The sequence below is a fragment of the Simochromis diagramma genome, unplaced genomic scaffold, assembly GCF_900408965.1.
Source record: "Simochromis diagramma unplaced genomic scaffold, fSimDia1.1 OVJJ01000802.1, whole genome shotgun sequence".
Taxonomy (NCBI): Eukaryota; Metazoa; Chordata; class Actinopteri; order Cichliformes; family Cichlidae; genus Simochromis; species Simochromis diagramma.
Window position 1 is genome coordinate 6,748,443 of NW_024387492.1, and position 27,813 is coordinate 6,776,255.

General features: G+C 39.9%; 4 protein-coding genes across 10 annotated transcripts in view; all 4 read right to left on the minus strand.

Moving 5' to 3' along the window:
- Window positions 1-224: 224 nt before the first annotated feature.
- On the minus strand, window positions 225-1,526 carry LOC120724712 (C-C chemokine receptor type 8-like). The gene has a single exon (XM_040017047.1). The coding sequence runs from the start codon at window positions 1,434-1,436 to the stop codon at window positions 462-464; it is 975 nt and encodes a 324-aa protein (XP_039872981.1). The 5' UTR covers window positions 1,437-1,526; the 3' UTR covers window positions 225-461.
- Window positions 1,527-8,785: 7,259 nt separating this feature from the next.
- Window positions 8,786-10,752, minus strand: LOC120724809 (leukotriene B4 receptor 1-like). The gene has a single exon (XM_040017229.1). It carries the CDS (start codon window positions 10,593-10,595, stop codon window positions 9,621-9,623), a length of 975 nt encoding a protein of 324 aa, XP_039873163.1. The 5' UTR covers window positions 10,596-10,752; the 3' UTR covers window positions 8,786-9,620.
- A 7-nt stretch (window positions 10,753-10,759) lies between these two features.
- On the minus strand, window positions 10,760-16,563 carry LOC120724810 (C-C chemokine receptor type 8-like). Its single transcript, XM_040017230.1, has one exon. It carries the CDS (start codon window positions 14,551-14,553, stop codon window positions 13,594-13,596), a length of 960 nt encoding a protein of 319 aa, XP_039873164.1. The 5' UTR covers window positions 14,554-16,563; the 3' UTR covers window positions 10,760-13,593.
- Window positions 16,564-16,666: 103 nt separating this feature from the next.
- Window positions 16,667-27,813, minus strand: part of snap91b (synaptosome associated protein 91b) — a 30,710-nt gene continuing 19,563 nt past the window's right edge. For 3 of the 7 annotated variants that reach the window (XM_040017219.1, XM_040017221.1, XM_040017225.1), the window contains 7 exons: window positions 27,382-27,480; window positions 23,419-23,493; window positions 21,039-21,125; window positions 19,863-19,924; window positions 18,900-18,983; window positions 18,678-18,789; window positions 16,667-18,018 (listed from right to left, as the gene is read on the minus strand). In XM_040017219.1, the coding sequence (XP_039873153.1) occupies window positions 18,703-18,789; window positions 18,900-18,983; window positions 19,863-19,924; window positions 21,039-21,125; window positions 23,419-23,493; window positions 27,382-27,480 (494 nt within the window). In that variant the 3' untranslated portion in view covers window positions 16,667-18,018; window positions 18,678-18,702. Of the gene's footprint in view, window positions 18,019-18,677; window positions 18,790-18,899; window positions 18,984-19,862; window positions 19,925-21,038; window positions 21,126-23,418; window positions 27,481-27,813 lie in introns of those variants that run through there. The other 4 variants (XM_040017224.1, XM_040017222.1, XM_040017223.1 and 1 more) reach the window with 4 other exon arrangements.

Genomic DNA, 27,813 nt, shown 5'->3' on the forward strand with positions numbered 1-27,813 from the left:
CCATACTAATACTTACTAATGCTTAATAGTGTTACATTATTATAAAGTGTTACCACTTTTTATTAAAATACACACAAACCCCCATTAAACAGTTAGTATAATGAAAAAAAAACATAGGATTGCTGTATTTTTAAACCCATTTACTAGTTTAATAAAAGTATTTTGATTTTTATTTAATGGGTGTTACATTATTATGACATTAATTATGGATTAAAAGTAAAAGTATAACATTGCATATAAGATACATAATAAAATCCAACAGCACTGTTATGTTAGGTCTGATTAATTGTATTAGAACAGTGATTGGCGATATTATAGGTAATTTTGTTGTTTACACACAATTATTTTACTGTATATTTCTGTTGTTGTTGTTTTACAGTGCAGGACAGAGAAGATCCAGCATCACAGGGGGAAAATCATTTGATAAAAAAATCTAAATAATTAAAGAGCTTTCAACGTTGTCATCTTACGTCTGAAACGGTATTTGCTGACTTAGATTGTGGGGGAATTCTGAGCTTCTGCATTAAATGTTCAGCATTTTTTTGGCACAGAGTGGACAAACGATTAGAAGTAAAGGCATACAGGAGTGGATTCACTGCACCGTTTGCAAACGTTAGTGCTGTAACGGTGCCCCATGCTGCTTCGCAAAACTTCAGCAAGTCCTTATTGTTTAGGGAAATAGCTGCCACACCCAGGACATTTATGGCAAGACATGGCACCCACACGACAAAAAAGGTTACAATGATGCTGGTAATGAGTCTGGTGGTCTGTGGATTGTTGAAAAAGGCTGCCTGATTCACCTCTCTGTAGAGGCTGATGTATGAAAAAACATTGACAGAAACTGAAACAAAACCCACCAGTATCTCTGTCAACAACACGGCCATTGACTGGTTCACCGAATAGTATTGATGTTTGCAATATGTCCAATCCGACTGTTCTACCAGCTGTCGAACCACTAAAGCAGGAATGGACAGGATCATTGCAACCAGCCAGAGCGGAACCAGCAGCTTCCATGCTTGTATGTGGTTTAAATTCCTTTGCAGGTATACCACCTGAAAGTAACGCTGGACACTCATCACAGTCACAGTCAGCAGGCTGGCATAAATGCTGCAGTACCCAAAATATGTTATGATTTTGCAGCCCACCAGGCCCAGGGTCCAGCTGTTGAGGAAAGAGTAAATCCAAAATGGAACGGTAAACATGCAAAGTAGGCCCGACACAGCCAGGTTCAGCATCAAACTCTGGGTCAGACTGGACATGTTCTCCCAGTTTGGCTTGAGAATGATGACAGCAATGTTTCCAGGGAATCCCAGCAGGAAGCAGATGGACAGCACTACTGCAGCAGCTATACCACTGTAGTCCCATGAAAAATGGGGTGAATATCCAGGAGAGGAGGAGATGTTAGAAGTAACCACAGCGTTGGTGAGCTGTGCCATGCTGCTAGCTTCCAGGTAATGATGTGCTCTGAGCAAGTGATGATAATAAATGTCCAGTCACATGAACTGTCAAAGAGGAACTAACAACAAGGAAACAGTCGTGTCAATGTAAACATTTACACCCATGGTGTCATGATTTTGCATGGCTCTTTTTATACATTTTTGAATTTATTACAGGTTATAACCATGTACCAAAGTTTGCTGCTGTTTCCACAAAAATGTGCTGAATAAAACTCAACCCAAATCCTGCAAATACTGTAAATGCTTTATGTCTGTAATACACATCATTTGTCAGTAAAACTTGAGAATTTTTATTTTTGCATTTATTTATTTTTGGATTTTGCATTTTTCTACCTATACACATTTGCATGTGTTTGTATAACTGGCATATTAGTTTTATTTACAAATTGAAAGGAAAAAAAGAACATTAATTTTTTCCAACCCATACATTATTGCTTTTTAGCCTATAACAACTATAATCAGGGTATATCAGCCTAAAGGAACAAGTGAAGTGATGAGGAATAATCTGTCTGAAATCCATATGTGGCTGTCATCAATGCATTACAGTAAATATCAGTCTCTCTAGTATTTCTATTCAACATGCACCAAAAAATGGGAGGATCATCTAAAGGAAAATGTTGTCTGTGAAGGTTTCCAGTCATCCAGGTCATCGTAGTCTAATGAGCTTAGAAAGAAAAGCATCTGGACTTCTTTAAGTTGCTTGAAGATGTTTCACCTCTCATCCGAGAAGTTTCTTCGGGGCTAGAGTCAAATGGTGGAGAGTCCCAGATTTAAGCTCTGAGTTAAATTGTATTGATATAGCACTGAAACACAACACCTTTTTTTTTTTTTACCTTACAGCACATATACTGTAAGATAAAGACCCTACAATAATATAGAAAAAAAACAACCCTACAATCAAATGATACCCTATGAGCGATCATTAGGTGACAGTGAGAAACAAAAACGGCCTTTCAACAAGAAGAAGCCTCTGGCAGAACGAGGCCATGTACTGGATTGGTTGGGGTAAATGAAAAGAAATTAGACTTTCACTTAAAAAAAATCTCTAGAATCTGTTATTACGGTCACTGATAGGGTAGGTGGTGGCAGGTGTTTGGTTATGGTTAGGCAGTAAAGTTAATTAATTTGGTTATGAAAAGATTGTAGTTGGAGTTACATTTGCTTACTGTATGTACTCTCAGTTGTTTTCTGTTTGTTATTCACTAGACTTGACAAAACATGTCCTCAGGCTTAAAACTTGTATGAAATTTAGAATAATAATAATAGAATAATCCTTTAACTGTCCCACAAGGGGAAATTTGGGTGTAACAGCAGCAAGAAAGACACATATACAAACAAACAGTACACAAGACACAGAACAGAAACATAAAAAAATTTACATAAGATAAGATAAGATAAGATAACCTTTATTAGTCCCACACGTGGGAAATTTGTTTTGTCACAGCAGGAAGTGGACAGTGCAAAAGTTATGAGGCAAAAATTAGAATACAATAAGAATAAATACAGTACACAACTGTACAGAATAGAATAAAATACTATATACAGTAGAATAAAATAAAATAAATATACAATAAGATAAAAATAGAATACAAATACAAATACTATATACAACTGAGTAAAAATACAACGATGACAGAAAGGATTATTGCACTTAGTATTATTGCATATGTATGGATGTGTGTGCTTGATCAGTTAAAGTCTTTATTATGGAGTCTGACAGCAGTGGGGAGGAAAGACCTGCGAAATCTCTCCGTCCCACACCGTGGGTGCCGCAGTCTCCCACTGAAGGAGCTGCTCAGTGCTGTCACAGTCTGCTGCATGGGGTGGGAGATGTTGTCCAACAGGGATGACAGCTTAGCCGCCGTTCTCCTGTCACTCACCACCTCCACTGGGTCCAGAGGGCATCCTAGAACAGAGCTGGCCCTTCGGATCACCCTGTTCAGTCTCTTCCTGTCCCCAGCAGAGATGCTGCCGCCCCAGCAGACCACGCCATAAAAGATAGCAGAAGCCACAACAGAGTCATAGAAGGTCTTCAGGAGTGGGCCCTCCACTCCAAACGACCTGAGTCTCCGCAGCAGGTACAGCCTGCTCTGCCCTTTCCTGTAGAGGGCGTCTGAGTTATGAGTCCAGTCCAGTCTGTTGTTCAGATGAACACCAAGGTACCTGTAGCTGTCCACAGCCTCAATGTCCATACCTTGGATGTTCAGTGGTTGCAGTGGAGAATGCTTGTGCCTGCGGAAGTCTACCACCAGTTCCTTGGTTTTACTGGCGTTGATCTGGAGGTAGTTCAGCTGGCACCAGTCCACAAAGTCTTGGGTCAGACCTCTGTACTCCTTGTCGTCCCCATCAGTGATGAGGCCGACTATTGCAGAGTCATCAGAGAACTTCTGCAGGAAGCACTGGGTGGAATTGTGGGAGAAGTCTGCAGTGTAGATGGTGAAGAGGAACGGAGCCAGAACCGTTCCCTGTGGGGCCCCCGTACTGCAGACGACCCTGTCCGACACACAGCCCTGAGTCCTCACATACTGTGGTCGGTCGGTGAGGTAGTCCAGGATCCAGGTAGTGAGGTGATGGTCCACTCCAGAGTTCACCAGCTTGTCCTTTAGAACCGAGGGAAGAATGGTGTTGAAGGCACTGGAGAAATCAAAGAACATGATTCTCACAGTGCTCCCAGCGGTCTCCAGGTGAGCGAGGGAACGATGTAGGAGGTGAATGACGGCATCATCCGCTCCAATGCCAGGCTGGTAGGCAAACTGAAGTGGGTCCAGTGATGAGCTTATTAGGCGCCGAAGCTGAGCCAGGACCAACCGCTCCAGGGTCTTCATCAGGTGGGATGTCAGAGCCACCGGCCTGTAGCTGTTGAGGTCCTTGGGGCGTGAAGTCTTTGGCACTGGTACAACACAGGAGGTTTTCCAGAGCTGTGGGACTCTTCCCAACCTCAGGCTCAGGTTGAAGAGGTGCTCCATCACCCCACACAGTTGGTCCGCGCAGGACCTGACGACCCTCGAGCTGATGCCATCTGGACCCGCTGCCTTCTTGCCATTAATCCTCCTCAGTTCCCTCCTAACCTGGGTGGTTGAGAGAGACAGGCTGGAGCCTTGTGTTGAGTGTGTATTGGATGTTTACATGTTTACATCAAGGACAATTGTTACCAAAAACAGAGTACTGTACCTTTATTAAATTAAATAAAATTAAATGAAGTTATGAGGCAAATCCTGGTTATAGTGTGAATTGGTTGATAAAATAGTGCAAGTTACAGCGCTGATACAAGCCTCTGTGTTTGATTGGAGCAGTTCTGATTGTACAGTCTGACAGCTGTAGGAAGGAAGGACCTGCAGAAACGCTCCTTCATGCATCGAGGATGCAGCAGTCTGTCACTGAAGGAGCTCTGCAGTTCAGCAACATTTACATGCGTGGGGGGGGGGGAGACTCTGTCCATCAGAGATGTTATTTTGGCCAGAGTCCTTTTGTCTCCCACCACCTGCACTGGGTCCAGGGTGCATCCCAGAACAGAGCTGGCCTTCCTGATGAGTTTATCCAACCTCTTCCTCTCAGCTGCCAATAAACTACTGCTCCAACATACAACACTGTAAAAAATGACAGATGCCACCACAGAGTCATAGAAGGTCTTTAAAAGCGCTCCCTGGACTCCAAATGACCTCAGCCGCCTCAGCAGGTAGAGTCTGCTCTGACCCTTCCTGTAAAGAGTATCAGTGTCGTGGCTCCAGTCTAGCTTATTATTCAGGTGAACACCCAGGTACCTATACGAGTCCACTATCTCAATGTCCACTCCCTGGATGTTCACCAGTGTCAGTGTGGTGGGTCTGCATCTCCGGAAATCCACCACCAACTCCTTGGTTTTCCTGGCATTGATCAGCAGGTGGTTCTGCTGGCACCAGTCCACAAAGTCCAGTCCACTGTCTATACTCTGAGTCATCCTCACCTGTGATGAGGCCGACTATGGCAGAGTTGTCAGAGAACTTCTGTAGGTGGCAGCGTGGGGAGTTGATGGAGAAGTCTGCAGTGTAGAGGGTGAAGAGGAACGGTGCCAGCACAGTTCTCTGTGGGGCCCCCGTACTGCAGACAAGCGTATCAGAGACACAGCCCTGTGACCTCAATGCCCAATAAAGTATGATCATGAAACTCTAAGGAGCTTAGAACTGAAGCAGCTTCTCAGATGAGAGGTGAAACGTCTTCAAGCAACTTAAGAAGTCTAGACGCTTTTCTTTCCAAGCTCCTTAGATTATCATGACCTGGATGACTGACAACCTACACAGACATAGGATCAGGAAAGTGATTACAATCAATAATATTCTGTTTATCTGCTTAAAACTTTCACAGGTGAGGAAAAAAATCTAATTGATATTATACTCTAACTTAAGGTAAGATTGTATCCAATTCATTAGAAAGTTTGAGTCTTTTGAGATGTCTCCTTTTCAACAAACATCTACAATATTTTCACAGTTGAGGACCAGTTGTCACAAAGCTGATTTGAAGGGAGATGCAACCCAGTATCACAGCAAACTAGAAATACTGGTCTACCCTGTTTATTTCATACTTTGCCTCTCCAAAGCATGAAACATAAATATATGTAGAAGTTTTGGTAATTTGCTGTAAGCTCCAGTAACAGCAGTGGGAGGTATTTTGTTTCAAGGCAACATGAAAATAATTTAAATAAAAATACTTTTGTGTTTTATTTATTGATTTATTTCTTTATTGATTTACTTTTTTTTGATAGTTTTGTATTTCTTGCATTTCATTGCTAAAAAATGTCACACTAGTTTTATTTACATGAATACATCCGTAGAATATTTGCAAAGAATGTTTTACATACAGATAATGAACATTTATTTTCATTTTTTTGGGCAGTCTGTGCCCAGACTTATGGGCCAGCTTTTGAGGACAGAGTAAATCAGCACTGGAATGATACCCAATTCCACGTGAAAGACCAATACAAAGTGGTGTACGTCCTGGGCCATCTGACCTCAGGAAATCACATGATAAGGTGGGGCCAGGTTTCACAATGAGCTCACCCGAAACTCTGGCTGATTGGGACCCACACCCAGTTTCACACCTTGGCTCAGGCAATTAGAGGATCATCAGGGGGTCCTTTTGTCCCTCTGTGGGGGGACACTCCCACTAGTTTTAAATCTGGGACTCCCCACCATTTGACCTTAGAACTGAAGAAGCTTCTCGGATGAGAGGTGAAACGTCTTCAAGCAACTTAAAGAAGTCCAGACGCTTTTCTTTGCAAGCTCCTTTGACCATGGAGGTAGGTGTTTCAATAATATAATATATATGATATGATGTTGTTAAATTTCTCCCTTTAAATAAATGCATGTTGTGCTAAACAACTGTTAAATTGTTTCTGACAAATGTGGCTGTTCAACTGACTAATCACTAAAATCAAAGCCTGTAACATACCTTTATTAATTTTTATATTATTTTGAATGTTTCAGTATTGCGTTTCAACATATTTAAAATTTAACTTCAGTACCTCATATTGTAATGAATATTATAAAAACTCCTCCTATATGTTTCAGCATCTTTGCAGAGGTTTCTTCCTGTTAAAACGGAGTGTCACCAAGCACTTGCTAATACTTGTTGTCTGTTGATGTTTTCTCTGTATAATTGCAGGGTTTTACAATATAAAGCGCCTTGAGGTGAGTGTTATTGTGATTTAGCATTATGTAAATAAAACTGAACTGAACTGATGACATGATTTATAGACTTGTAGTGTCAGTGCAGCACCCTCTCTGCCCTTCTTCTTGTCTATTTCTAACTCTTTCTGTTGTTAAGAATGGAGAAAGATGGTCAATTCTGGTGAAGGAGGAGCTCCAAAGCAAACATTTATTCATTTTTTTTCATTAATTGTTGTTTCCACCTCTGTTTAGTTTCAATGCAGTTTTATTTATATGTCACCAAATCACAGGAGCAGTTGTCTCAAATCACTTTATACTGTAAAAAAAAAATTACATTAACTCAGAATCTACACAAGCCTCTAAAATCGAGAAAGAAGAAAATTAAAAATGTGGAGAAGCTGCTTTGGTTGTCATGAGCTCACTGAATGGTAAGTATGAGCTGTTGTCACTGTCATAGATATGTATTAGTGATGTACGATGTGACTGATTTCCATTCCGATCTAATAGCAAGTCAAATTCAGGCTGTATCGATGGTACTGATCCGATGCCAGTACAACAACTTGTGTTTGGAAAATCAAAAGTAGCGTATTTCAAACTGTAACTTTTCTAATGAATACAAGACATGGGACTTCTTGTTCTTATTGTTTAATTATGAATAATTATCATAGAAGAAATTTAAAAAAAAGATTTGAAAATATTCAATTACCAATCCAAAACAAATGTGACTGAATGAAAATAATAATACAGCTGAGAAACATCTTTTTAGATTTTATAGATCCATATTATTTTAAAGCTATCTTATCTACAAAATATTTTGCGTTGTATTTTGGGATTTTTCAAGCCTACAGCAGTTGTTTTACTGAGAGTGCCCTGTATATTTTAAAGATACCTAGTCTACATAATCCACTTTTAATGCTCTACGATTTAAAAAAAAAAGGAAATCTGTGGTTTTAAGGATGTGGGGAATTGTCAATGGAAAATTGTACTTAGTAGTCAGTATAATCTTTTAATGATATAAGTTTGCATATGGTAGAATACTGCATGTAATCATTTGTGTTTAGAAGTATATAGTTGGTGGCATATTGAAAGAATGTCTCATCCTAGGAGGTCTGTAACATTCCAGTGTGTTCTGGCGTTCACCCCCACATCCTAGGAGCATGGGAAAGGTTGTACCTTGTTTTATTGTTTTACAGTAGGATTAACGTAGCTATGTTAGTTTTAGTCTAAGTGCCTTTTTTACATATAGATGAACTGTTGGATTTTCCAGACCAGCAGGTTAAGGGAAGTCGTTTATGGGGTCACACTCTGACACACACACACACACACACACACACACACACACACACACACACACACACACACACACACACACACACACACACACACACGTACACCTCCACATTCCAATGTAAGGAACAAGCGCTCACTGAAGTATATAAATAAAGACCAGGGCAGTCCTCAGTGCGAGTCTCAGTTCTGGAGGCTGCCCTTGCTAGCAAGAAGTTCTGTGTTTCTCTTCTCTGATTCTCTACTGAAGAAGTGTTTTAGAGTATGTCTCTTAACAGGAATTCACTCATTTAAACACAGATACAATAGAATAGAATAGAATTAAACTTTATTGTCATTGCACGTCACAGGCACAAGGCAACGAAATGCAGTTTGCATCCATCCAGAAGTGCTGTTATGAGTAAGTATGTTATGAATATGCTATAACTATAAGTATGTACAGGCTGTAGTGAGGCAAAAACCTAAACCCAGATGCAAGTCACTTTCCAAAATTCAGCTACAGTGCTACATATTGCCAGCAGCTCCACATTTTGAGTGAGCACACATGAGCAGTGATGCATTTAGACAGTCGAAATTAGGATATCATTATGAGAGGCGGAAAAAGAAGTAGTTCCTACCAATCATTTAGACAATGCAGATAATATAGATGCTTTCCATTATGTTCCTGTTAATCATAAACTACAAATTTTCCCCAATTTACTATGGGAACTTCTAGATAAGAGCTAGATTATTTCTAGAACATAAATATCTGGTATTATAATTGATATTTCAGCATCAATTCACAAACCAATAGTAGTAGCAGCCCTGAGTGGCTTAGTTGTCTCAGCAGGCTTCTTTGGAGTAGCTGGATGTAGTTTGCTTGGTTAAGATTAAGGAATTCATGTAGCTGGAGACATGCTACACAGGTCCTCTGGCTAACAACTAATCTAAAGCCCAATCTGAAGTATGATCATAAGAGTGATGACAGTCGATAAGAGTCAGTTAATGGGCCTCATAGCCTTCATAGCAGGTGAAAAAATATTTTGGAGAGTATGATATAAGTTAAGGAAAAATTATATGTAATTAGATGTCATTTAATAGGTACTTTGATTTTTTTGAATGCTGTTTGAATTCTCTGGTTGAGAACCAGCTCAACGAGTAAGTCCATTATCCGCAACAGCTTGCTGTGACAAATAGAGATGACCACACACTGTTTGTATCAGCAGAGTAAAAATCATTTCTCAGGGAGCTTATATCAATGAGGTGCTGCTCCTGCAGTGACATCTCTTGACCGAGACCGATTTCTGAACGTCCTTCTTAACTGGTTACCAATTCTTTGGCCCAGAGTGGACAAATGAATAGAAGTAAATGTGTACAGGAGTGGATTCATGGTACTACTTAGAAATGTTAGTGTTCCAACAGCGTTCCAGGTGTCTTCACAAAACTTCAGCAGGCTCTCATTTTTTAGGGAAATAGCTGCCACTGCTAGCACATTTATGGCTAAATATGGCACCCATAGGCCAAAACAGGTCACAATGATGCTGGTAATCAGTCTCGTGGTCTGTTGATTGTTGAAGAAAGCTGTCCGATTCACCTCTCTGTAGAGACTGATGTATGAAAAAACAATGATAGAAAATAAAACAAAACCAACCAGTATCTCTGTCAACAACACAGCTATTGACTGGCCCTCTGAGAAGTATTGATGTTTGCAATAAAACCAATGTGGTTGTTCTACCAGCTGTCGAACCACTAAAGCAGGAATGGACAGGATCATTGCAGACAGCCAGAGCGGAACCAGCAGCAAGCTTGCTCCTACCTGAGGTAAACTCCTCTGCAAGTGAATGACCTGAAGGTAACGCTGGATACTCATCACAGTCACAGTCAGCAGGCTGCCATAAACGCTGCAGTACATGAGGTATGACATGAGCTTGCAGCCCGCCAGGCCCAGGGTCCAGCTACAGACAAAGTAGTAAATCCATATTGGGAGGGTAGCCAAGCACAGCAGGTCTGACACAGCCAGGTTCAGCATCAAACTCTGGGTCAGATTGGACATGTTCTCCCAGTTTGGCTTGAGAATGATGACAGCAATGTTTCCAGGGAATCCCAGCAGAAAGCAGGTGGACAGCACCACCACAGGAAGTAGACTCCTGGGTTCCAAGAAGAAACTAGGTGAATATCCAGGACAGGAGGAGATGTTATAGGTAATATTGGTGGAGTTGAGTTGTGCCATGCTGCAAGCTTGCTTGCTCGGGTGTGTACTGAGCAAGTGATGATGACGATAAATGTGCAGTCAGGTAAACAAGTTGCTGTTTTTTGATGTAGTCAAAGAGGAACTGATAACAAGGAAACTGTGAGCTATGCAAAATCCCAAAGACACCTGCCACCATGTTTTCAGAATTTTGCATAACTCTTTCCACAAAAGGAAATATGGACACGAATAACTGGGAGTTTTGAATCTTTTTATTCATTTATTTTGCTAGTAGGAATCTTTTGGATTTTCCTTTTTGGTTTTTGCATTTAGTAGCACATTTGTATGTCTTGGGTGAAATGGAAAATTTCTTTTAGTTTGAGATGGGGTGGAAAATAAAAGCAAACATATCTTCTGTCTTGGACTATCTGAAAAGGATACAGTTTCTTGTCCTTTTTTTTTAGCTTTGTAACTCTGGAATATCGTCAGATCTTCAGCCTTTTTTTCAATTCTGACATATTACCCTAAAGCCTAAAGTTTTTGTGCTGTTGAACTACATTTCAATTAAGAGGTTGCTTGGCTCTGTGGTCTCCACCAACAAGTCCTATCTGAACAGGATATAGTTCGTTGTTTGTGTTTGTTTGTGTAACTTGGACTTGAGTTAGAAAAAAACAAAATCCAAGGTTTTACCCACATCCCCTTACTCACACAAAGAGCTCTACTAATAATGTGACCTGCAATGCAAACATACATGGAGCTCAGAGGTATCCCACATGAACCAAATCGTAGGTCTCCATGTTGAACTACTGAGAAAAAGAACACACTTTGATTACACCTAAAATGTTGAACACTATTTTTCACACATTGAAGTTTATGTCATATAATTGGATATTGACCTTCTTGTGTGGGGTCTGTTTTTTTTACATTTGCTTTTAGTAATTTGATCAGTTTACCATCATGTTACCCTGTAATGAGAGAAAGGTTGACTCAGACTAACAAAGCGATGGTCCGATCATCAAAAAAGATCAAAATCTCTGGAGCAGAAACTGCTGAAACTACTGACTCTTGCCTGGTATCTAACTGCAAAAGTGCAAGGTAAACCCATACCCATGTTCCTCTCTTTGAACTCTTATTTTAACAAAAGCTTTATTGTTTTGAATGTGTTGGTTTTCTTTGCATCCAAGAGCTCTTTGGTTTTTGCATTTTTCCTCATCATGGGTATTTGCATGACCCTTTTTTGTATGTAACCTGTGTGAGCTGTTTATCATGGACCCGAATGCAAATAACTGTAGGGAGGAGTACACTCATTAAGTGAATATTAGTTCAGAGCTCCACAAACACAGAGAATTCTGGAAGAGAATCCAAAAAACCCCCAGAAAAAAACAAGAAATCACCAGGAAATACACATAGTCAGGGTTATGTCACAAAGCTCCAAAGGACGACAAAACAAAAGAATAACTGGAGACTAAGACAACACACATCCATGCACCCCGTATGTGCCCGTAGGTCAAATTGGTTCAAAAATTTGCTGGAACAGGGAAGGCAGGGACAGATTTCACAAGTGATGAGAGAAAAGATAAGTAGCGTCGTACATGTTTTCATTTACAAAAAAAAAAAAACATACAAGAAAACATTTCATCTTTTGAGCAGCTTTACATATACTGATTTGAACCAACAGTAAAACAGATAAAATGGTCGTCTCCGATGTGGTTTTAGTATCAGAGTTATACAATTAGGTTGTGGTTAGGTTGTGCCTAAGGGTTAGGGTTAGGCATTCATTTTTGATTGTTAGATGTCCTCAATAAGATATAAAAACAAGTGTGTGTGTGTGTGTGTGTGTGTGTGTATTATTTATTTACTTATATGAAGCAGCATTCAATTATAAATAACAAAAAACGAAAATATTCCTCTAAATATGTTCACAAATGATACATTTATATTCCTGTCAACTGACATTTTGAACTGCAAAAGCATGAGATAAACCCTTGTCAGATCTCTCTCTAAACAACACAATACATCTTTATTTAATAAAAGATTTTATTTTTTACACAGGAAGGAGAAAATAAATAAATTGGAAAGTTTTTTTTGTTATTATTGGTTTTGTTTTTGCTTGGAAGCTGCTTATTGTTGACCCAGATGAAAAAAACACAGGAGGCTGGAGTAAACTCAAAGCAATCATTTATGCTGATTAGTAAAAAAAATTCCAGAACACGGGGAAATCAGCAAGGACGCCCCCGTAAAAAAAATTAATAATAATAAGAATTAAAAAATTACATAAATACATGAGAATGAGGGGATACGATAACAAGTGCACAGCTGGAGATAATAGACCTAATGAGATGGGGGAACTCAACAGAAGAGCACTGCGCCTTCTCGCAGGATCTTTTTCTGGGCAATTGTGCAACCACTACAATATGGCGCATTTGTAAAGAATAATAAACATAATAATATTTAAATGTAAAAAAGAAGTAAAGAAAGAAAAGACAACTAAACATCTTTTAACTTACATTTTCTTTGTGAATTATAACTATAAACTATATTATCATCATTAGTATTAGGATTAGTATTATGAAATATACTACTCATTCCTTCTTTGTTAACTCGTGATTTTTGGACAGGCTGCTTTCAGCATTGGCAGGGTCGGTGGTTGGCTAGGTTTATTCTGCAAAGCTAATTGATTTGGTTTTGGAAATTTAAGATCTACTTGTATGCATTTGATGTCTGAAGTATGGCATGCAATAGGGGATGGTAACAGTTAAAGATGATTATAATGATGATTTAAACAAGATTAAAAACTATGGAGATTAGACTATAATTTATGGTAAAATATACGTATATCACTTAATACTGGGCACTTTGTTTTGAATGTTTACCTGATTCCATGTCAACAAACATTGCATTCTATACAAACATGTTGTTTTGCAGCTCTGGGTGAGGACCAGCTTTAATCAGTACACAGCAGATGTGAGAAAAAATGTCATCATTAAACCACCAAATACCTACAGCTTGCTGTGACAAACACAGTACCACAGCACCTTCATCACTGAGCAGTTTCTGCAGTGATATCTGATAACTCAGGCAGCTTTTGGAGAATTCTGAACTTCTCCATTAAATATTTAGCACTTTTTTGGCAAAGAGTGAACAAATGATTAGAAGTAAAGGCATACATGAGCGGATTTACGGCACTGTTTACAAATGTTACAGAGGCAAAAATATTCCAGGTGTCCTCACAAAACTTCATCACGGGATTGTTATGTAGGGAAACAGCTGCTATCTCCACAATATTCATGACAAGATATGGCACCCACAGGACAAAAACAGTCACAACGATGCTGATAATCAGTCTGGTGGTCTGTGGATTGTTGAAAAAGGCTGCCTGATTCACCTTTCTGTAGAGACTGATGTATGAAAAAGCTATGACAAAAAATGCCACAAATCCTACCAGGAATCCTGTGAACACCACCGCAATCCTCTGGCCCTCAGAGGAGTAGTGAGCTTTGCAGCGTATCCAGTGCTGATCTTTGTGCAGCTTTCGAACAACTAAAACAGGGATGGACAGGATCATTGAAACCAGCCACAGTGGAACCAGCAGCTGCCATGCTTCAACTTCATGTAGCCTCCTCTCAAAGTGCACCACCTGAAGGTAACGCTGGATGCTCATTGCAGTCACAGTCAGTAGGCTGCCATAAACACTGCAGTAGCCAAGGTATGTTACCAGCTTGCAGGCCTCAACCCCAAAGGTCCAACTATTGAGATACGAGTATGTCCACAGTGGAATGGTAAGCATGCAGAGCAGGTCTGACACAGCCAGGTTCAGCATTAAACTCTGGCTCAGACTGGACATGTTCTCCCAGTTTGGCTTGAGAATCATCACAGCGATGTTTCCAAGGAATCCCAGCAGGAAGCAGATGGACAGCACTGTTGCCGGAATCTGACTTCTGGAGTCCAAAGAGGTTAGAGATGAATTTCCAGCAGAGGAGTTGTCGTTATAAGTAACCATGGTGGAGCCGAGTTGTGGTATGTTTCAAGCTTGCTGACTGTCATGCACTGAACAAGTCATGATGATATGGTGAGCAAGCTGTTCTCCTTTGATGAATCAAAGAGGAACTAATAACAGAGAAACAGTTATGCTAATGCAAACATTTTCCATTTAAATTAGGTGTGGATCATGACGAGCTTGTGGAATGAATTAACCATTGTTGCATGTAGCAGTAAGGCTGGCTGTAAAATAAAGCAACAAGTGTTAAAAAAACAAAACAAAACAGGTTAGATCTGCTCTGGTCTTGTGCGTGTGGTAATAACATGCTCATGACAGGACACACTTAAAAAGGCCAGTTAACATGAATTTGAAGTTCACAGTTTAACTGCAAAAGCAGCAGATAACCCCATACTTAAAGTTGTTATATGCCAGATTGGGATGTAGATGAGTACCTGCATACAGCCTGCCCTTGCATTTTTTCCCCCCGCTTTGAGCTCAAATGATGGAACAAGTCGGGAAGATAAGCAGGTTTCCAAGGAATCAATGAGACATCCACAGGAAGAACCCCGGCACACTCTGCAGGAGTTCACCACAATATCTTATCTCAGAATCCTGCTTTATTAAAAAGTGTTATCTTCATTTTAGATGTTAAAAAGTATTTGCAGCTCCCAGGTTGCTGACCCCTGCCTTAGTCCAATTTGGGGGAATTCAGATCTTTTCCATTACACATTTAGCATTTTTTGGCAAAGAGTGAAAAAACAATTAACCCTCTCAGGCTCAAATTAAACTTTTTGTTGCTAATGCACAACCAAGTCCTGCAGTGGTACTTCTGAGTAAAAAAAACTCATAAAATATGTATGTGGGGTAATCAGGTTGTTAGTTTTCAACTGTTGCAAATGGGCAACGCCTGCCTCGAGAGGGTTAAAAGTAAAGGAGTGGATTCACGGCACTGTTTACAAATGGTACAGAGGCAAAAGTGCCCCAGTTGTCCTCACAAAACCTCAGCAGGGGCTTGTTATTTAGGGAAACAGCTGCTATCTCCACAATATTCATGGCATAATATGGCACACGTAGAACAAAAACAGTCACAACAATGCTGATAATCAGTCTCGTGGTCTGTGGATTGTTGAAAAAGGCTGCCCGATTCATTTTTCTGTAGAGACTGATGTATGAAAAAGCTATGACAAAAATACCACAAATCCTACCAGGAATCCTGTGAACACCACCGCAATCCTCTGGCCCTCAGAGGAGTAGTGAGCTTTGCAGCGTATCCAGTGCTGATCGTCGTCCAGGTTTTGAACCACTAAAGCAGGGATGGACAGGATCATTGAAACCAGCCACAGTGGAACCAACAGCTGCCATGCTTCAACTTCATGTAACCTCCTCTCAAAGTGCACCACCTGAAGGTAACGCTGGATGCTCATTGCAGCCACCGTGAAACAGCTGCCTCTAGCGCTGCAGTAAATAAGGTGTGTTACCCGACACAGTATGTACCAGCATATAGAGGAAGTGGCTCACATCCAGAAATCCTACTAGTGGCTGGACAAAGATCAAGTGAAAGACAGCAAAGAGGCTCTAATCATGGCAGCACAGGAACAAGCTCTAAGTACAAGATCCATAGAGGCTGGGGTCTACCACACCAGGCAGTACCCCAGATGGGTGAGAAGGGATTTATTTATTTTTTTTTGGAATGTATACATATGCAAAACATGCAATGTTCACAAGTGCTCAATATGTACCCCTGCGACAGATAGCTAACAATCATATTAGATTCATTATATGAATCTAATAATATGATAGCACAACTTACATTTGCTTTTGCAAGCATGACTAGAGTCACTACAGCCTCTGTTGTTGTTGTGCAATTTCGTATTTAGATTTTCAAGGCCACTGCTACCTACCAGCAACCATGTGAAACTCATGAATCCCCTCTTTCTAACAATATGTGCTTCAATTGTTAATTGTGAATATCCACCTTTTATTTTTTTTTAGTTTCCTTTTTCATTATTTTGGGTAGTGTTCATGTCACAAACACTTTTTTTGTTGTTAAATATAAATAGTGCTGATAGAAACCAAAGCAGGCATAAGTGATGAACTGAGGTCACTGAGATCAACAGATGTGTCTTTTATTGCATCTCATTTGGACTCACATGCAGGTGGGGTTGAGGGAGGGGGGGTGATGCCATCCATGTAACAAAAAACAAAAGAAAGGAATCCTTCATTTTTGATATTCATCCACATTCTTCTTGTTTTTAGGTGCCATTTTTATTTTTCCTTCAACACTTTGTTAATGCCACAATGGATTAAGATACAGTCACTTTTTGAAATAATACACAGAACATCCAGCGTATACTCGAGTGCTTTACAGTCAGCCCGTTAGCAGCACATGAACAAATGTACCAACTGCTGCTCTATCACAAATCACCCAAAAACAACTGAGGCCAATCACAAACACTTCCTCGTGTCTTTGTTTCCACCTTAACTTGGACTCATCGTACGTAGAGACAAAACAAGGAATGGAGCTCTTTCAGAGTGCCTCCCAGATTCACCTGTTTCACGTCATGATGCAGTACCACTCCACACCAGCAAAGGGCGACACAGCACACACTCTGAGCAACATTTCCACTCAATATTTGTTACAGCTTCAGAGGTATGTACAAAGTGGGAAACTTTTTAGTCTACTTGCATTTTTATCCAACCATATAATTTAATGTAACTAAAAATATATGATACACTTTTTCACTTAAAATAAAGAAAATATGTATAATCTGTCATTTAAAATAGTCTAAAATGCATATGTCAATTTTTGCATGTTTCATACAATCCCTAAAAAAAGATAATGTGAAAATGAAACGAAACACTGTTTAATGTCTTTAGTGATAAGCCCAGATTTGCAGTGCAAGTGGTGTTTAAGTACATTTTGATAAGGAGCTTTTGTCCAAAAAAACTTGAAGTAGACAGGTAGGATGGATGGCCATCAGATATATATGGGTACAACCAAGTCTTTAATGACAATAAACAGTATTAGTCTGAACAACAGGGATAGAGGAGTGGGAGTTGGCCAGTGAAGTTACACCGAACACAGTCCACATTGAACAACACAGTCCTCGTCTGGGAGATGCGCAAAGAAACCAACATATATCCACCATTCCAAGTCAGCTGATACGCCAAAATCCAGAATGAATCTAAATACACATTTACTGATTTTTTTTGTTAATTTTTCTGTAGTATATTAAGTAAATGTTAACACTGAATAACACACACACCCACACACACATAAACGGAATTCTCTTTTTCTGTATCTAGGGTTCACATTCACAGTTGTGCTACAACATTAGATAAAGAGGGCAGGTTGCTTTCAGGGGTCGTGGCTGGTAGGGGGGAGGGGGGCAAAGATCGAAGAGTTGATGGCTGGCTGAAGGGGCTGAGAAAAAGGGGGGGGGTGCAGACATCCACATCCACAGAGCTCCAGACACGATGACAAACCTACAGAGAGAAAGAACATGGTCTTGTTTTAGCTTTCTGTCAGAGGAATGTGTTAGCAGACACAACATATTGCATTATTAACACTATTATTAAACGGCCTGAAACTGGCATGTGATATCTGATTTAACTGTGACAAGATGTTTTCCCTAACGTCACACATTTGGTTTCTTTACCTTATCGGTACTGTTGTGGATCCCAATCCAAAGCAGCTTTTAGCACATTTTGTTTTGTAAATGCTGATCACTTAAAATTTGTGAAGTCTACTTTCAGAAAAGATCTTGATATTTGCCAGAGACTTCTGTCTGTTTACAAAAAAAAAAAAAAAAAAAAAAAACTCAGAAAAACCACCCTTAATTTTATCTTCAGGTCTGGGAACCACTTTTCTAGCATCAAATTGAACTTGCATGTGGTTATTGTTTAAGGCTCCTTATGCTTTGCTATTTCATGACATATGAGATAGTTTAGTTTAGCAATTGCACAACAGGTTTACAACAAGCAACAAGCATGTCTACATCTTAAGCAGAATAACTGATGGTAGTAGTGCTGTAGATTACTGTTATGCTGAAACCCCAGCCTGTTCTACAGAGAAAAACTATACGAATGTTATCCGTAATGAGAGGAATCTGCAGTTTCAGCATACTATCAGTAAAGATGTGTACCTTGGGGGTTTCTGGATCAGTCAGTCTACATGAAGTCCTTAATATTGAGGTCATCCAGAGCGTTCCTGGGTGGTGGAGGCTTCCTGGGGCTCTGAGCCATTCCAGGAGACATCTGTAAAACACCTTATTTTAGCACTCATATTCTTTCTTTTGTCATTGTAACCTGTGCAAATAATAATATTTTCCATTGTAAAAAAAAAAAAAAAAAAAAAATCGTGTTACCGGTGCTCCTGGGGTCACCCCAGCGGCTGGGAAGCCTGGTCTCGCCATTGGCATCATGGGAGCTCCAGCAACTGGTGCTCCAGCCTGATGGAATGGAAAAGAGTCAATAAAACTAGATGTCTGTTATTTTATGGGTGTGTGAGGGCCACTCAAAGGGGGTGATTGTCCATTAGTTATCCAGTAATGTCCTGCCTGGGCATTACTAGACTGGACTGGAGGTCTTACCATGGTGAAGCTAGGGTGAATCCCCATAAAAGGACTGACACCCATGGGTATGGTCTAAAGGTGTGGACGAGAGGGGATGGAGAGGAGGAGGTGGGATGTTACTATACTACATTTCAGATGAAAATATGGCAAAATGAACACAGAAAACAAAAATTTAAAGTAAAAAAAAAAAGGACAGACACACCGAATGCTGGACAAAACAAGCTGGCACACAAGAAACGAGGACACGCCACAACAGAAAGCCCAACTTCATCTTCAGTTTTTGTTGTCTATTTGCATATGAACAGGGGTTCAGAGAGCAGTGAAGCTTGTTTCGTGTAGCCTTCAGATGGAAGCGTCAAACCAACTGCAATGTCCAGGTTTGCCTCAACTCAATCAGGTTTCAAAGAAAACTCAAAAATTAATAGCTGTTTCCAAGCAACAGCTTCTTAATGCAGTACTATCACTTCCCCCTTCATCACTCTCCAGTAAATATTCCAGAAACACACATTAGGCTGAATTAAATTTATGCCCTGCTTCCTAGCTTTATGGTACACCTGGAACCTGGAGAGCTGGGCCATATTGAAAAGAAAGAGGACAAATCTCCAAAACATAAGCATTTGTTATAAGTTTTTTTTTTTTCCTGTTTCTTTTCCATATGGTGATGAAGGCGACACTTGTGACTGCTGCTACAGGTTTGCCCTATCTGTCGCTGGCATGCGGCTCCACTCCATGCTTTAAGACACAGACAACATTTACCATCGGAGCACCCCAACTTGGGGGAGCTACCTGAGGGGCCGCTGGAGTTCCCATTGTGAGATCTTGGAAGGAAAGAAAGAGAGAAAAAAGGTACTGCAAAAAAATCTGTCGCATCATTTGTAACTTGTAATTTACTGCAGTGATTTCTAAGTTACAAGACAGAAAGTCAGTTAAAGTAGATGTTTGCCATTTTAGTAGATGAGTTTCTTTGCTTTCTTTTAACAGAAGTGGAAAGATTAATAAGTTGGCTTATCTTTAACACAAGCACTCTTAAAGTTCACAAGAATGATTTACTTTCATAAATAATTTTAAGTGTAAAGAAACATATTTGTGGTTTATAGGGGAGTTAGAGCTACTGCTGCTATTTTTACTTGACTTTTTTTTTTATTGTGAACTAAGTGTCAGATGGAGTCACACACTCAAAAAATGACTCTTTGCCCTCATAAACTTTAAGCAACAATTTTGAATAAAACACAGATGAAATGTGTAAAATCAAAAGATTTGTTTATTCAAATAATTAATCATTAAGAAAAGTATGCTTGAATATAAAATGAATCTATCTATCCTTTTACTCCCACCAGTTATGGCAGATGGCTGCTATCAGAGGTTTCTTCCTTTTAAAAGGGAGTTTTTCCTTCCCACTGTCACCAAGCACTTGTTCATATGTGGTCATCTGATGATTGGTGCTTTCTCTGTAATTTTATAGAGTCTTTACCATACAAAATAAAGCAACTTGAGGTGATTGTTGATGTGATTTGGTCCTATAGAAATATAACTGATTTGAACTGAATATTGAATAAATGTAATGATTGTACGCCACTCAAATAAAATTCATTTCACCAAATTCCCAAATGTTTTACATTGTAACAAAATTCTAAGTATTCAAATTACTTAGTTAGCATTTTGGGCATGTATACCATAAATAGGTTTGGCTCTGTTAAATATAAAAGAAAATGTGACTGCCAGCACATCTAACGTTCCCAAGACTGCTTTTCTCTTTTGTTTAATATGTAAAGAAGTAACTCTCAAGCCTTTCACAATTTATTTAGAATGAATAAATAAAGCAAACCTTGCAATTTAAGAATCTCTGCTGGAGAACAAACAAGCATATTTCTCAAAATGTTAATTTACTGCATTACATAGTCCAGAAATCTAGAAATCTAAAACTCTACTTACTACTTGCCATGTTAGCCATAGATGTGTCAACATCCCCAGCCTGGGGAGTCACTGTGGGCTTCATTACATCCCCTAGGCCATCAAATACTACAGCAGGGAGGAGGTGCAACAGGGAAGGGAGAAGATGGACAGGGGAGGGAGATATTAGTATCCTTCACTACAAGCAATTCTCACACTCTACTACAACTCAGGAGCAGGCCTTCTTATTACTTGGGATATTACCATGACAACCAACAGATGTCTCCATGACAACAGCGAAAAGAGAGCATTGAAATGTAACCTACTGAGGAAGAGTTGGTTCATTTAAAATACGACATATGGTTTCTTTTTGGAAAATACTAAATCTTAGTGAATTTCAATCATGTGAAATAGAATATAACATAAAACAATCGAATATATGACTCAGGAGACATCTGTTATGATCAATTGCAGTAAGATAAAGAACTTTAAAAGTACATATATATGTGGGACAGATATAAACCTGAGCTTGCTTCTGCATAGCATCAAACATGATGTCAAGAATGCGACCGTTAATGTAGTTTTCCCATGAGTTTGTGACTGCTGCAGAAACTGGCATGAGGGCAGAAGCACTGAAGCTAGAATGAAGCTGGGTTAAATGCTAAAGAAGCACTGAATAATAACTGCTACTTCACACAGTCCTCATAACCGTCAAGCATCTGGTGTTTCAGGAGAAAGTGCAGCTGAGCTTGCCTTGCACCACCGCAATGCAGTGCACTGTGGGAAATTAGCGTGTTAAAGAGCAAGGGGACTCACCCAATCAAATGGCAGGAAGCAAGAAATGAGCCAGCCCAAGAGCCAGATGGAGAAAGAGAGCGAGGGAGAGAGAAAGAGAGGAGAGTAAAAAAAAAAAGCACAGATGCCAAAGAGAGAGAGGGGAAAATGCAATGAGGTTTCAATAGAGTGTTTTTTTTTCTAAGGAGGTTATTGTATGGTTGATAGAAAGGAAGGAAAAGAGAAAGAGTTAAGCCTTAAAGCAGAAGTATTGCAGACCATTAGTTATATAATATGAGACCAGCAGCACAAAAGGAGAGGACCAGGAACCACATAAGCAGGGATCAAGTATTGAAAGGTGAGAAAGATTGGAGGATTTTCCGAAGAATATAAGTCGTCATAAGCAAAATGTGATGCTGTTATCATGAAACTGAAGCAAAAACCAAGCCAGCAGAAACATGCACCATTTTGTGTGGCACAAACAATGTGGATGTATGTTGCTGTTAAAAGTTAATAAATACAATCCAAAGAGAAGCTGCTGACAGCAAACTATTTCATTAACCATTACCAAAGTTAATAGAAACAGTAAGTGATACATTCACTGACATGAAACAGCTAGTCTGGCAAGCAAACCGATTTTAAAATTATCAAAGAAAGTGTTAGTAAAATATTGTAAAGTGATATTATGGTATTAGCAGGACAACAACAAGGAATCATGAGTGTTATTACAAGATGAACAGCTGTAGCCATGGATGAATGATCAGGTTAGGGCCTCTGAGCTAAGCAGAAACCCCAACCTATTCTTTTTTGGACAGGGCATCCAGGGCCCAAAAGACAGGAGAAGCAAGGTCGATAGAACTATTAACACATAAAAGTTCCACAATATGTTTAAGTCATGTTAACTCATCAACCAAAGCCTTACTGTATTCAAACAATATATTATTACTAATATTATGAATCAAATCCTTTTGTGCTGTCTGTCATTTGCAGAACATGCATGTGAACCTGTTGATGTCAAGTATGCAACTGTTTTTGTTTTTGGCAAGTGTCAGAAAAAAAACAGAGTAGCTCCTCTGTGCAGCAGCATTATAAATTATGTTTAGCAAGCCAAAGCAAAAAAAAAGTGGTCCTTAAAAGAGGAAGGAGAGTAGAGGGGAAGACTTTGGACTTAAGGAACTTGAGCAGCACTGACTTTGCTGAGAGCATGGTCTGAAAGGTGAAGTTCTGATGAGTGAGTAGTTTGTTACCGCATATATATTAATAATATAGACTCATATTTGGAGCGCATGAGTCCATCATTGAAATAATTGTTGAGTGGGGAATTCTATAAATGAGCGTGCTTGTTTGGTACCATGACCCCATCCAGTCAGTCTGTGAGGACCTCTGGTTAATGTTCTCTCTTTTATTCCACGCTTACAGACTTTACAAAACAATACCATCAGTCTATTTCCACTTTAAACTCGACAAAAACAAATCTTAATACAGAGGCTTTAGCTCAGGAGCCTCCAGACCTGTGCTCATAATATCTGTTATGAAATCCATCCATGACCACAATACATGCAGTGAGAGGGAACTATTTCATACAAACATGATGATATAACCTTCACTGATCACATTCAGGTTGGCACTTCCACATCTGAGGATTTACCTGACATCAGTTCAGCACCGGGGGCAACAGGAGCAGGGGCAGCAGCAGCAGCTGGGGCATCTCCTCCTGTAGGCTCTGGCAGGTCAACCAAAAAACATAAACACAGTCCACCATTCATTCCATGACAGGGTCGCAGTGGGTCGAGCCATTTCCATCGCAGCATTAAGGCAAAGAAGGGGAACAATCAGCCTTCAGCTTCACACTATTAATGTCAGACAAAATGCTTAGAGTTAGAAAAGAGGGCTTGAAAGCATGAGCGCAGGATTTTCGATTTCAGAAAATGAAAACATCACACACACACACTGCTTATAAAAATGGCCTTTTCACATGTAACACTCAGATATACACAGCAAGGAATTTTAGTTGTTAGATTTGTGCTCATAATCCTATTTTTCTAGAGGATAAATGAGAGCAAGTATAATTGTGCTGAAGTAGTGTAGCCACTTTTAGTTTAAAAGGAAGAAAATCTTGAGCCAGAGTCATTATTAGCAGTTGATAAATACTTTGACTCATCTCAGCTATCTGTGTGCGAATCTCCAATAATGTATCCACCCACATGAATAACAAAAACAAAATATACAGCAGCAACAATCGCAATAGCTATGATCATAAAGGAGAAAACCTGATGGTTTCAAAATCACTTGTTTCATTTTATGTCCTTCGCTTCCTCAGCGTGAACAAGAGAGGCAGAGTGAGGGGAGGCGGTCATGTGAGTTACCCACCACCAAACAGATTCATGATGGCTCCTGTGTCAATTTTGGATGGGGGTGCTGAGGAGAGGATGGGGGCAGAGGAGCTGAACACATCCGCTGGAGGAGGCAAGGTGGAGATTATGTTTTTAGACCCCAAACACGCACAAATACACACTAAACACACACACACACACAGAAACTATTCATTATAATGCACAGTGCGCTTTTATCAAGTTCAGTTTCAGTGCACGCAGTACATGCCGGAATAAGAAAAGAGGTAAGTGTCATTCACTAAATGCTTCAGACAGCTCAGTGGCTTTCAGCTGACCCATAACAGAGCAATCTCATTTCCTTCTTTTCTTCCCTGATCAAAGCCAAGGACAAAGCTGAAAAACACAAACAGCAAGACAGGATATGAGAGTAAGAGCACGCGCAAGATGGCAGATTGAGTGCAAAAGGGTACCTGCTGAAAACAAGTCAGCACTGGGAGCGAGGTCTGTTTTGGAGAAGCTCGTGTCTGGCATGGAGTCAAAGATATCTACAAATACATGCGCACCCAAGACAGGAATATTAAAAAGCTCAAACTCTTTCAACTGGAGAGGCAAAGCTGCAAACATGTGCACATTTTCCCTCATAAAAATAATGACAAAAAAATGGCAAACAGCCTCAAACCACAGAGTCAAGACACCAGCCTGCCTCAGTATGATGCGATAGTTACTAATGCCGGATCACACAAATCTCCAATGTTTACCACTGAAAAGGTCAATCCCAGGGCTGGTGGTGCTGGCGGCAATAGGAGCTGAAATGGTTGCAGTGGTGGTGATGGTGTTGGATGAGGAGGTGAAGAGCGGTGAAGGGGAATGGGAAGGGGAGGGCTGGGGCACACCCGAGCTAAAACAGGCATCCAGGGAACTAGCCGGGTTATTGCTCTCCACTGACATCATGCCGAAAAGGTCTAGACCTGAAGACGCTGCGTTGGTGCTACCATCTGAGGGAGCAAAGGGGTCTTTTGGGAAGAAATGGGGGGTGTTGGGGGTAGGAAAGAAATGTAAAACATTGAGAGAAGGGGAATGTTAGACATTGACTTTGATACAAAAGAGAGCAGACATACGGCACTGAGCAAAGGTTTAGGTCAATTCTAGACATTAGATATCTGGTCCCCCGCAGAGGCCTGATCCCAATATCAATGCGTCAGTCTGTCTTTACACAAAAAGACAGTGAAAAGTGAGAGACAGGCTGACACAGAAAAACTGCAGCAAGTGCTTCAAGATGCTTTGAAAAATGTTCCTTTGAGAACTGGTGCCGCATCAAAGAAAAAGTGCAAGCACAACAATTACTGATCTGAGGGTGAACTTATGAAGCTACTCACTGCATTATTTTTCAACATTTTTGCACAATACTGTATGTTTTATGTAACGGTTACAGGAGTACCGCAATAACCACAAGAAGGAGGTCAGAGAAATGGAAAACATCAGATGGGAATGATAGGAGGTGAAAATGTGCAGAGCTCCAACATACTCCTGCTGTCAGTCGTAACAGTTACAGCTATAAATAGCATCTGTGATGGGAGAGAAAATGACAAACAACTGGAGCGGATATTAAATCCTTTCACAGTCCATAACGTTAGGAACTTCAAATAAAACCAGGCAGTCTTCTCCATAACAGAAAGTCTAAAGTTTTCTTGTGATGACAAAAGACAAGCATGAATATTCTTGCTCTTGAACGCCACTAACAAGATTTCCCTTCCATACCCAAGCAGTAATGATGAATGAATCCATACTACCTGCACAAAGACGTGAGTTTAAACCCTCATTAACCTTTACACATTCACAACCACAGGCATCTACATCTTTCTCTGTAAAGTTATAACATTTTCTTCTTTCACAGTCATAATAAAAGAAATACAAAAACAACATAACAAACAATATATTCCATTAAAGTCCTGTATTTTAACAACTCTTTGTTGTGCCCATGTTATCTCCATGTTCTGAGTTCAAACTACGGAAATGCACAGAAGTCGAAAGAATACCTTCCTAACTAGGAAAATAAAGCATGTAAGTAAAATATAGTAATTATTGATGAGAAACTCTGACTCACACAATTAAATTCTTCTACCGTGACACTATCGAGAGTGTGCTGGTGCACGCCATCCCTGTGTGGTACGCTGGTTGCACAACAGTTGACAAGAACAGAGTACAACAGAGGGTCATCAGAACTGCAGAGAAGGTGATCGGCTGTCCACTCCCCTCCCTGGACTTAATTGCCAGCTGAAGATGTCTCTCCAGAGCCAGGGCAATTATAAAGGACCACCTCCATCCTAGCCACCACCTCTTCAACATCCTGCCCTCTGGAAAAAGGCTCAGATCCATCAGGTGCAAAACCAACAGACTAAAGAACAGCTTCTTCCCGTGGGCTGTCAGAACTCTTAATGCAAACTAAGAGTGTGTAAAGACTTCCCCAACACATCCACCCTGACACTGCTGTTGATCATCTATGTGCAATATCTCAGTCTTTCCATGTTCTGTGCAATATTTTTGGCTCATGTGCAATTATTTTGGTCCCAGTCTGTTTCAATGTTTCCTACACATACACCATGTATATAGTTCCACTCACATATGTATACATGTACACTGTTTTTTTATTTTATTCTATTTATTTAATTATTTATTTATTTTCCGCCTTCATTGTATATTGGTTTCTCTTCTTCTTACTTTATCACCTTTGTGGTTCAGCTACCAAATTTCTCTGTGCAAGAAACTGCACAATGACAATAAAAAGCTCTAAGTCTCTAAGTCTAAGTCTCTAAATAAATATGCGCATTTTGACAAGTTACAGGAGAAAATATAAAGCCAGGATAGCGTGACTCAACGTACACAAACAAAAGCTAGCATTATTTTAATAGTTACACCTGTACCTTTTCTACTGTGAGTAGGTTTTTTATTACTCTGTGTAATAAAAAAAAAACAAAAAACAACAACTTTGAAACAATTGGTTTTTATTTTAGATAGATGTAGCTGTTGAAGCCAGCAAATCTTTAAAGCTGATTAAGCTAATATTAGCATCACAAATTAGCTCACAGCTTCTTTCCTGTTGAGGTTTTGAGTTTTTAGCTAACTTGCTTTGCTGTATTGTTTGTATGTTTTCATGCAGAAAACATGTAAAGAAAGAATTGCTTAACTGCATGTTTTTTGTTGTTGTTGCTTTCTCATGTATGCCACTGGCTGACACACATACACACTCTCTCTCACACAGACAGATGTTGGTCACCCACCAGTTCCAGCGTTGGCAGCTGGGGTGGATGTAGCAGCAGCTCCACCTTCAGCTGCTCCTGCGGAGGCCTCAGCGGCAGGAGCAGGACTTGCGAAGGCTTCTGCAAAACCCCAGGAGAGGACAGAAACGCGGAGAGAGACAGATGAAGAAATAAGGATAAAAAAGAGAGAGTCAAAAAGCCAGAGGAAAACAAGACTATTAAGAAAAAAGAACATAAGATTAAAGCGTTTAAGTTGCAGAAGCATTTTTAAGCTGTTTTCAGCTTTTAGAAACAGCAGCATACAGAACTGTTATGTGACATCAATGACTGACAGGTGAATGAGCAAATGGGAATACAGACAGGAGGCATTACAGCAAGGATTAATCTAGTGCACAAAGAGCCGAATAAGCCAGGACTCTACAAGTGTTACAGCTGCCATCTGTAGCTGTAGAC